This window comes from Clupea harengus, chromosome 3 (genome assembly GCF_900700415.2).
Source record: "Clupea harengus chromosome 3, Ch_v2.0.2, whole genome shotgun sequence".
NCBI classification, from domain to species: Eukaryota; Metazoa; Chordata; class Actinopteri; order Clupeiformes; family Clupeidae; genus Clupea; species Clupea harengus.
Genome location: NC_045154.1, coordinates 13,357,543 through 13,369,409, shown reverse-complemented (window position 1 = coordinate 13,369,409; position 11,867 = coordinate 13,357,543). Strand labels below are relative to the sequence as shown.

At 43.6% G+C, this 11,867-nt stretch overlaps 1 protein-coding gene across 1 annotated transcript in view; it reads left to right on the top strand.

Moving 5' to 3' along the window:
- Window positions 1-8,304: 8,304 nt before the first annotated feature.
- Window positions 8,305-11,867, top strand: part of si:dkey-30c15.13 (uncharacterized protein LOC558731 homolog) — a 7,554-nt gene continuing 3,991 nt past the window's right edge. Inside the window, exons 1-2 of the mRNA XM_031564623.2 lie at window positions 8,305-8,549; window positions 10,171-10,347. Of these exons, the coding sequence (XP_031420483.1) occupies window positions 10,171-10,347 (177 nt within the window). The 5' untranslated portion in view covers window positions 8,305-8,549. The remainder of the gene's footprint in view (window positions 8,550-10,170; window positions 10,348-11,867) is intronic.

Sequence of the window (11,867 nt, the reverse complement as noted above, 5' to 3'; positions counted from 1 at the left end):
TATAACTGTCTCGTTATTGAACAAACAACAATCTACACACGGAAACATTACAGTGGCAACGAGGATTCAAATGGATATTCGCGTGAAGAATATTTAAAAAGGAAAGGAGAAAAACCGATGCCGAACAGTCAACTTGCAACGTGAGTTTGAAAGCTAAAGGCTAGCCAACCAGTCAATAACGTACAGTGGATGTTAAGAAACTAGCAACGTAAAAATGATGAACTCTGCCATAAGCCATGCTGCTATTCTGCCGTTCGATACGGAGATTGACCCAACTTCAGTCAGGAACGAGATGGAGTAAGTGGATCCAACGCTTTGAAAACTTTCTAGTTGCAATGAACATTGTGAATGATGGAAGGAAAAGGGCGCTGCTTTTGCACTTAGCTGGGGAACGAGTTCATGACATATACGACACGCTTGCCGGTGAAGATGATGATTTTGAAACAACAAAAACGAAACTGAATGGATACTTCACCCCAAAGAAAAACACTCAATATCTTGTGTACAAGTTTAGAAAAGCCGCACAGGAACAAGGAGAAAATCTGGACACATATCACACGAGGTTACGCATGCTTTCCAGAGACTGTGAGTTTACCGATGTGGACAGTGAGATAAAAGCCCAGATCATCCAAAGCTGCACTTCCTCGAGACTCCGCCGGAGAGCGCTAAGAGAACCTGAAATGATGCTGGAAACTCTGCTGAATTTTGGGAGAACGCTAGAAATATCAGAGCAGCAGGCAGAGGGCATTGAACAAGGTACATCCACTGCTGTCAACGCAATTGAACACAAATATAAACCACAAATGAATGATCAGAGGGGAAACAAAAATGCAAACAAAGACACACAATGCAGAAACTGTGGAGGGAGATATCCTCACAGAGGAGATTGTCCAGCAAAAGGCAAGGACTGCAATGTATGTGGAAAACCAAACCATTTCGCAAAGGTGTGCCGCTCAAACCAAAGAAAATCAGCTCAAGACAGAAAGGTACGTTATGATTATAACAAAGACACCACATATGGACAACAGAAAAGCACAAGACGTGTAAATCGAGTGACTGCATCAGAGTGTGGTACACAAAGGGACTCATCAAGCAGTGATGATCAGTATGTGTTTTCAGTTAATGGTGAAGCCTGCCCCAAACACCCCAGAACATCTATACTGCTCAATGACGTGCAAGTTGAAGTGTTGATCGACTCTGGAGCAGCAGTTAACATAATCAGTGAAAACATATACAATATGCTCAAGCCACAGCCAGAAATGAAGGTTGCCAATATCAAAATATTTTCATATGGATCCAAACATGCTTTGCCTATTATGGGTGTTTTTGAGTGCTCTGTGAAAGCAAAGGACAGAAACACACAGGCAACTTTCTATGTGCTGAAGGGCAGTGGACACTCTCTTTTGAGCTATGACACAGCTAGCGAGCTTGGCCTAATACAGATTATCAATGCAGTGGACCCCACCATTAGGAGTGTCTCAGACGAGTTGATTGACAGTCATCCTGAACTGTTCACTGGTATAGGCAAGCTCAAAGATTTCCGTGTGAAGCTACACATCAATCCTGAGGTACAGCCAACGTGTCAACCACACAGAAGGGTTCCTTTCCACGTCCGACAGAAGGTCGAAGAAGAACTACGAAAGCTGGAAGAAGACGACATAATTGAACGAGTGACCGGGCCAACACCCTGGGTTTCTCCAATTGTTACCCCGCCGAAGCCTAAAGACCCCGATCAAGTACGGATCTGTGTTGACATGCGTCAAGCAAATGTGGCAATACAACGTGAACGTCATCTCACGCCCACAATGGACGACGTGATCCATGAGCTAAACGGTGCACGGGTATTTTCAAAATTAGATCTCAACAAAGGCTACCATCAGCTAGAGCTGCATCCGGATAGCCGATACATCACAACCTTTACAACTCACCTGGGCCTGAGATGGTATAAAAGACTGAGTTTCGGCATATCATCAGCTGCTGAGGTCTTCCAGAACACCATTTGCCAGGTATTGCACGGCATCCCTGGTGTCAAGAATTTAAGCGATGACATCATTGTGTACGGCTCATCACAAAAAGCCCATGACGATGCTCTGCGAGCAGTCTTTTCCAGACTCAAAGAATGTGGCCTCACATTGAATCGCAACAAGTGCGAGCTTAACAAGCAACGACTGGAATTCTTTGGCTTTATCTTTTCAGCTGATGGCATCTCAGCTGATCCTCGTAAAGTGGCAGCCATACATAAAGCATCAGATCCCAAAGACCCTGCCGAAATCAGAAGCCTTCTCGGTATGGCAAACTATTGCTCCAGATTTATTAAAGACTTCTCCACCATCACTGCACCACTCAGGGAGCTCACCAAGAAAGGAGCACCTTGGAATTGGGGTGCTGAGCATTCAGCTGCACTACAGACACTCAAGGAGCGTCTCACCAGCGACACTACCATGTCCTATTTTGACCCGAAAAAGGACACTGAACTCGTTGTGGATGCCAGCCCATGTGGTTTGAGTGTGATTCTTTGTCAAACAGACAAGGCAGAGAAGCATGTCATAGCGTATGCCAGTCGGGCACTGACAGATGTTGAAAGGCGCTACTCACAGACAGAGCGCGAGGCCCTAGCGATCATCTGGAGCTGTGAGCACTTCCACCTATACCTCTACGGTAATGAGTTTACTCTTGTGACTGACCACAAGCCATTGGAGCTGATATGGAATAACCCAAAGTCAAAGCCACCTGCTCGGATAGAGCGATGGGGACTCAGACTCCAACCATACGACTTCAAGATTGTGTACAGAAAGGGAGCAGACAACCCTGCTGATTACATGTCTCGACATCCAATACCAATTCAGACATCCGGGAGCACAAGAGCCTCCAAGATTGCAGAAGAATATGTCAACTTCATATCACTGCTGGCTACACCGAAGGCAATGATTCTTGACCACATCAAAGCAGAGACACTGAAAGACGGCACTCTGCAACAGGTCAGTGCACACATTAAGAACAATTCGTGGCACACCATTACTGACAATGCACCGCAAGCTGCTACACTTCAGCAGTACAAACATGTCAGAAATGAACTCACACTGTCAGCAAGTGAGGACTTAATACTCAGAGGCTGTAGGATTGTGATACCCTCATCTCTGCAACACCATGTCCTGGAACTTGCCCATGAAGGCCATCAAGGCATTGCCAAGACAAAGGTCCTGCTCAGAGAGAAAGTGTGGTTTCCAGGCATTGATCAGCGAGCAGAGGCACTTATCAGAAACTGTCTAGCCTGTCAGGCCAACACTCCAGTCACCAGGACTGAGCCACTAAAAATGTCCAATCTACCTGAATCACCATGGCATTCAGTAAGTGCAGATTTCTATGGACCTCTCCCATCTGGAGAATATCTGATGGTGATTGTAGATGACTACACACGTTATCCAGTAGTGGATATTCTGCACTCCATTTCATCCAGTGTCGTGATACCACGCATGGACAACATCTTCTCAATGTTCGGGATACCACACGTTGTGGAGACAGACAATGGACCACCATTCAATGGTTCCCAGTTTTCCCAGTTTGCTCAACACATGGGATTCCATCACAGAAAAATAACACCGCTCTGGCCACAGGCCAATGCAACAGCAGAAAGATTCATGCGTACGATTGGGAAAGTGATTCGGATCGCCCCAATGCAAGGTATCCCATGGAAGCAACAAATGAACATCTTCTTACGTGAGTACAGAGCTACACCACACTGCACGACAGGAAGATCTCCTGCAGAGTTGATGTTCCAACGACGTCTGAACACTAAGATACCATCAGCCTACTCAACAGTCATTAGTGCTGACAAAGAAGTGCGTAAAAGGGACACTGAGGCAAAAGCTAAAATGAAGATCCGTTCTGATGAGCGACGACACGCAGTACCATCTCACATCAAGCCAGGTGACAATGTGCTTTGTCGTCAAGTGAGACAGAACAAGCTGACAACACCGTACAGCAAGGAACCACTCACCGTCACCAATGTGAAAGGCTCCATGGTGACAGCAGAACAGAATGGCTATAACATCACCAGGAACAGCTCGTTCTTCAAGAAGATCCATCCCATGACGCAGCAAGACCAACTGCCACCACCCGACTACGACCTGGATCCTGATCCTGATGATGGCAATGATCAACCTGAACCAACACCAACACAGCCTAGATATCCAGTCAGGCAACATAGGCACCCTCCAGCCTATTTGCGTGACTATGAATAGACTGTCTAGAGTTCATGGAGATATGCAAAGAAAACATATCCTTTCAATATCCTGTTTAGCCAGTTTATGTTTATGAATGCATATGATATGTTCTGTATCTCCAAGTGTATGCAATGTGAAATGTGGTGCTGATGTTTTGAGTGTCCCCACTTATGTTTTCAAGGCAATAATTCTCAGTTTGCCAGAATAGTTTGATCATATATGGAATTGTGTTTATGTCCATTGATAGACAGGTTGTCTAAAAAAAAAAAAGAAGAGTGATGTGATGTTGAGATACGCTGTCTGCGTAGTGACGTAAGCACCCACTAGTGGACAAGGAGAACAGTTCCGCCTGATGTATGAAGCAGATGCATGCAAGTGATGTCCGTCAGTAAAGCATCCAAATCAATATAACTGTCTCGTTATTGAACAAACAACAATCTACACACGGAAACATTACAACCATGATTAAAGCAACAGTCTGCAGTCTGTTTTTGAGGTATGTTTTCATTGGAAACTAGTTTTGGCATCAACTTCAAGGTGAAGGACAGGTAAACACACCTGTCTCTCCCACTAGTTGCCCAGCCAGGATGTCCAGGATGGACGCCACAAAAGTCCAAGATAGCTTATACACCATGACATTGGCAACTATATCTTCAAAATACATCAGTTAGGATGCTAGCAAGCTTTTAGCAGACGCAGTTGTGCTGTTGTTGATGTTTGCAAGATTTCTGCCTGCCTTTTAAGTAGTGAGCTGGCTGGTTTTTGTTTGCCTTTTGAGTGGTTAGCTGGCTAGTTTTTGCTTGCCTTTTAAGTGGTTAGCTGGCTAGTTTTTGCGTGCCTTTTAAGTGGTTAGCTGGCTAGTTTTTGCTTGCCTTTTAAGTGGTTAGCTGGCTAGTTTTTGAGTGTCTTTTAAGTGGTCAGCTGGCTAGTTTTTGCGTGCCTTTTAAGTGGTTAGCTGGCTAGTTTTTGCGTGCCTTTTAAGTGGTTAGCTGGCTAGTTTTTGCGTGCCTTTTAAGTAGTCTGCTGGCTAGTTTTTGCGTGCCTTTTAAGTGGTCAGCTGGCTAGTTTTTGCGTGCCTTTTAAGTGGTCAGCTGGCTAGTTTTTGACCAACCCATCCGGGGACTGACTAGTGTTCCGAAATATCTTTACTCCGACTAAATTAAACCCCCTTTGTTCGGAAATGCCATTGTTCCGACCAGTGTTGCCCGATTCAAGTTTGTGGTGGGGTGGCAAAAAGTGCGTGTGCAAGGTGAAGAATGCAAGAGGCCAGCTCACTGGCGTGTTTGCTACAGTCTGTGGGAGGAATTTTCATGTCTTACACATAGGCCTATACAGGGATGCTGGAAGTGCAGGCTCACGAGTTTAATGACTGTTTAATGATATACCTGGTGGAGGTCACTACAGCATCTGCTGATAGAGGGTACACAGAAGAGGAAGTGGAGGTGCCTGGAGAGGAGAAGTGCGCGTCTCAAACGCGATTATAATCAAGGGGTCCGCACACTGCCGGAATACTGTGCAGCAGTTCGGTTCTGGGTCCACAACTTTGTTTGACTTGTTTGACGTAGGCCTATTATTAATATAATATTATTATTATTATTATTAACATAGGCTATTTAGAATTATGCAGGTTTTTTGCTCTGAAAGTTGGTTATCATAAAGGTTTTTTTTTATCATCGCGATGCAAATGCCATGTGTGTATAATAATATTCTGAATTAAAGTTCATGGTTGTGAAATAAATGCATTTATATGTTTATGATTGTGTAATCAATTCTTTGGGATGTGCATGTGGGCTATAGTGGTTCACATTGTTGTGCTCACAATTTCGGAACAGCAGGCTGTCGGACTAATGAGTTTTGTGTTGTCGGGGTACACTCAAAAAAGTGAACTCTGTGAGTTGCTGAATCAAATAAATGTACTTATATTCAATTTAATTAACATTTCTGTGTTTGGTTTTAAAATCTAGTCCACTTTAGTAAGTCTAACTTAAAATGAAAACTTGTTAAAGCAAAAGAAGCCAGCTAAGTTAATTCAAAATAACACTGTTGAGTGAATGGCACAATCACCTCTAAAATGTAGTCCACTTTAGTAAGTCTAACTTAAAATGAACAATCACCTCTAAAATCTAGTCCACTTTAGTAAGTTTAACTTAAAATGGTCAATCACCTCTAAAATCTAGTCCACTTTAGTAAGTCTAACTTAAAATGCACAATCACCTCTAAATCTAGTCCACTTTAGTAAGTCTAACTTAAAATGAAAACTTAAAGCAAAAGAAGCCAGCTAAATTAATTCAGCATAACACTGTTGAGTGAATGGCACAATCTGTATATATACAGTATATATTCTGTGATGTTGAAACATTAGTGCATGGTTTAAGAGTGATATTACTGGTCCTACTGTATTTGTCTTGCGAAAATCAAGCATATATGAGTACATGTTAGCTAGCTAACGAGCTAGCCAATTAACAAAATGCTACCTGACAGACATACATTAAAATAGCGATCTTGTCTTCAGAGAGCAATAAGGATCCGGAATAACCGGTGAATAGGGCAATACGCGGGTGGCATGACTAGGCATTAGCCAATCAGAATGTTCGTACTGTCGTTGCCATATAATACATTTCAATATTTGATAACTAAATGTAGATGATTTGCCTGACAGTCCTTGAAGATACATGTAAAAGCTCAATTACTAATAAATAATAATTTTATATAAAACTAATAATGCTTTCTTTACCACACCCAGAGTTTGGTATGTGTTGAATGATATCACGTTGATATCACATGATGGTTGTCGTTTTCCATTGGTAATAAATAATATTACAGAACCATGGCATGGTGGCTCAGGTCCTTGCACTGCCGCCTCACAGCAAGAAGGTCATGGGTTCGATTCCCGCATGGGCCACTGTTGCTTAGGGGGTCAGGTCCTCCCCAGACCTTCAGTGTTCAGGTGGGCTAGGGATCTCTGTGTGGAGTTCGCATGTTCTCCCAGTGTCCACAAGAACCCCAACAGCACACTCTCCTATCAATCCCTGACCAAGATGGACGGTTCACTTCACTTGGTCCCCGGGCGCTTAAAAGCTGCCCTGGGGTCCTGGAGGAAGGACAATCCGGGATGGGGAAATGCAGAAGTCAAAATCACGGCGATTGTTGACATAACTAGGCTTTATACCAATGAAAACCATTTAGGTACTCCTTATTCAAGTCAGTTAAGTTGGAAATACAAGGAGTTGTTCAGTTGGTGTTAGTAAATCCAGTTGAGTTAGAATTACATAAGTGAGTTAGGTCAGTGTAATGAAGGTCTGTTTAGTTAGATGAACACTGCCTGATCAATTAAGGCTAACTTTACCGGAAAAATGGGCTTTCGGAACATTGCCATGGAACCCTTTAATCGACCAAAAATCAGGGGAATCATTTTGAGTCTTGTGAAGTTTCTATAAAAAAGTAAAGCATTTGTCTCTTGCAGACATGGAGTGGAATGTGGTGATCCTTTAAAATGATGTAGCCTATATGTCTGAAATTAGTCTTTTTTACCTGTGACTTTAGGGCTATGTTCTGTTTGTGTATGTTATATAATAATAATAATAATAATAATAATAATAATAATAATAATATGTATGTTATATGGAAACATTTAAGAGAAATTAAGAGCTTTTTTATACATTTACATTTATTTGAGCAGTTTGTGTAAGAAATTCTAAATACAAAGAGTATACAAAGGCTTTGATATTTCTTGAGCAATTTATATTATAATAACTGTACTATTACTGCATTTACTGCTGTGCCTTCATGTGTCACACTAAAATAAAACTAAAATAAACAATACAATTCAAACTTCTCTTCCTGCTGTGTGTACCTGTGTGTGTGTGTGTGTGTGTGTACATGTGTGTGTGCTCATGTGTACCTGAGGTAATTGAGTAAAACTTTTATCAGATCACCGCAGCTTCTCACTAACCTCAGAGCGCTTTCGCGTCATCAGACTCATCAGCCAATCAGAGAGCTTCTTAGCCAGGGCCTGAGCAGGTGTCATCAGACTCATCAGCTAATCAGAGAGCTTCTTACTCAGGGCCTGAGCAGCCTCAGTCAGAGTATGACTCCTGATTGAACTTTGACCTCAGAGGAGTTTACAGTGTGAATGCGGAAGAATGAGACGCAGTAAATGAGTGACTGGGAGCGTCTCGTCATGTTGTGACTGGGAGCGTCGGTTTGTTCTTTTTTCTCTTCATGTTGTAGAGTTTTGGGGTGTTGGTTCGTCTTCTAGGGAGGTGAACAAGGAGTGGAGCCGTTACTGAGGAGCCACATGTGGATATACAGCTGTCTGAAACAAATGTAAGGGCTTACACACACACACGCTAATACAGTGCACGAAGGAATGCACCTGGGCTGTACTCCTGTGTGAGAATGTGTGTGTGTGATTGTGTGTTCGTGTATGTGTGTGTGTGCATGTGCATGTGAGTGTGTTTATATTTGCTTTTGTGTATATGTGGAGACGTGTGCGTTTATCAGTAGGTGTGTTTCTCTGTGTGTGTGTGTGTGTGTGTGCTTGGTTTGGTTGTAAGGAGTGGATATGATTGAGAGTGCTGATAAGCTGATAGTCGGTCAATACCAGTCGGTCTGACGGGGCTGAACTGGTCACGGCGGCGGACCCACCCTGGGCCTCCTGATCTCCTGATCCATTATGACTGCGGCATGAGCTGTTCAGTCTGATGTGGTTTCAAGCGGCTCAGGCTGATGTGGTTTCAAGCTGCCCAGTCTGATGTGGTCTCAAGCGTCAGTCTGATCTGGTTTCAAGCTGCTCAGGCTGATGTGGTTTCAAGCTGCTCAGGCTGATGTGGTTTCAAGCTGCTCAGGCTGATCTGGTTTCAAGCGGCTCAGTCTGATCGGGTTTCAAGCTGCTCAGGCTGATGTGGTCTCAAGCGGCTCAGTCTGATGTGGTTTCAAGCGGCTCAGTCTGATCGGGTTTCAAGCTGCTCAGGCTGATGTGGTTTCAAGCTGCTCAGGCTGATGTGGTTTCAAGCGGCTCAGGCTGATGTGGTTTCAAGCTGCCCAGGCTGATGTGGTTTCAGTCAAATACAAGTACAGCATGTCAGACACGTCTGATGTTTTTAATGTTTGATGACTTTACTCACATTATTGCAGGTCATTAAGCAACTCTTACAATCTCTCAAAAATGTATGTCTGTACAACGCTGGTTTTGTATAACAGCATCTGCTAAATCACAGAATCAGAATCAGGTTTTATTGGCCAAGTAAGTTTGCACAAACAAGGAATTTGACTTGGTAAAGTGACTCTCAGTGTGTTTACACAAAATATACATTACAACACAATACAATACAAAACAAACAGTGCAACAGAATGCAAATATAACAAATATATCTACAAATATATGTACACAAACCGAATGCAAGTGGAGTTAAAGGAACAGTATGTAGGATTCAGTGGCATGTGGAGTTAAAGGAACAGTATGTAAGATTCAGTGGCATCTAGTGGAGTTAAAGGAACAGTATGTAGGATTCAGTGGTATCTAGTGGTGAGGCTGCAGACTGGAACCAACTGAATGCTTCTCCCTTTCCAAGCATGTAGGAGAAGCTGCGATGGCCGTCAGGTGCCATAATAAAAACCGTCAAAGGCCCTCTCTAGTGCAGTGTTTTGGTTTTTGTCCGTTCTGGGCTACCGTAGAAACACCACTGCTGTATATGGCAGACTCTGTGGACAGAGACCGGCTCCCTATGTAGACACAAAGGGCTCCTTCTAAGCTAAACCCAACGGTTCAGAGTTACAGGTGATTATACACTACTGAAAACATAACTCTAAATACTGTATTCCCTTTTTACTCAAAGATCACCATAAGTCCTACGTACTGCACATCTACAGAGTTGAGCCGAGTGCAAGATCTGTTATCTGACGTCTGACAAACTGTTCTTGACTGTAACGTTTCCTGTGAGTACAGATGACCCAGAACATGTTCCAAGAGGGCCTCTATCAAGTGTTCTTCAAAGAGCGGCCACGCACGACCGGCCCCAAACACCGCTCCCTTGTGGCAAGCACCAATGAGAGAGAGGTGAAGGAGCTGCGATTGGCCCGTTGGTTTGGAGCCGTGATTAATGTCCGTCTCCTTATAACTGGGGTAAGAGACACTGCTGTGATTAATGTTCGTCTCCTCATAACTGAGAGAGACACTGCTGTGATTAATGTCCGTCTCCTCATAACTGGGATAAGAGACACTGCTGTGATTAATGTATTAATGTCCGTCTCGTTATAACTGGGGTGAGAGACACTGCTGTGATTAATGTCCGTCTCCTCATAACAGAGAGAGACACTGCTGTGATTAATGTCCGTCTCCTCATAACTGGGATAAGAGACACTGCTGTGATTAATGTATTAATGTCCGTCTCGTTATAACTGGGGTGAGAGACACTGCTGTGATTAATGTCCGTCTCCCGTCTCCTCATAACTGGGGTAAGAGACACTGCTGTGATTAATGTATTAATGTCCGTCTCGTTATAACTGGGATAAGAGACACTGCTGTGATTAATGTCCGTCTCGTTATAACTGGGGTGAGAGACACTGCTGTGATTAATGTCCGTCTCCTCATAACAGAGAGAGACACTGCTGTGATTAATGTCCGTCTCCTCATAACAGAGAGAGACACTGCTGTGATTAATGTCCGTCTCCTCATAACAGAGAGAGACACTGCTGTGATTAATGTCCGTCTCCTCATAACAGTGAGAGACACTGCTGTGATTAATGTCTCCTCATAACTGGGGCAAGAGACACTGCTGTGATTAATGTTCGTCTCCTCATAACTGAGAGAGACACTGCTGTGATTAATGTCCGTCTCCTCATAACAGTGAGAGACACTGCTGTGATTAATGTCTCCTCATAACTGGGGCAAGAGACACTGCTGTGATTAATGTCCGTCTCCTCATAACAGAGAGAGACACTGCTGTGATTAATGTCCGTCTCCCGTCTCCTCATAACTGGGGTAAGAGACACTGCTGTGATTAATGTTCGTCTCCTCATAACTGAGAGAGACACTGCTGTGATTAATGTATTAATGTCCGTCTCGTTATAACTGAGAGAGAGACACTGCTGTGATTAATGTCCGTCTCCTCATAACAGCGGTAAGAGACACTGCTGTGATTAATGTATTAATGTCCGTCTCCTCATAACAGCGGTGAGAGACACTGCTGTGATTAATGTCCGTCTCCTCATAACAGTAAGAGACACTGCTGTGATTAATGTCCGTCTCCTCATAACTGGGATAAGAAACACTGCTGTGATTAATGTCCGTCTCCTCATAACAGAGAGAGACACTGCTGTGATTAATGTCTGTCTCCTCATAACTGTGAGAGACACTGCTGTGATTAATGTCCGTCTCCTCATAACTGGGGTGAGAGACGCTGCTGTGATTAATGTCCGTCTCCCGTCTCCTCATAACTGTGGTAAGAGACACTGCTGTGATTAATGTCCGTCTCGTTATAACTGGGGTGAGAGACACTGCTGTGATTAATGTCCGTCTCCTCATAACAGAGAGAGACACTGCTGTGATTAATGTCCGTCTCGTCATAACAGAGAGAGACACTGCTGTGATTAATGTCCGTCTCCCGTCTCCTCATAACAGCGGTGAGAGACACTGCTGTGATT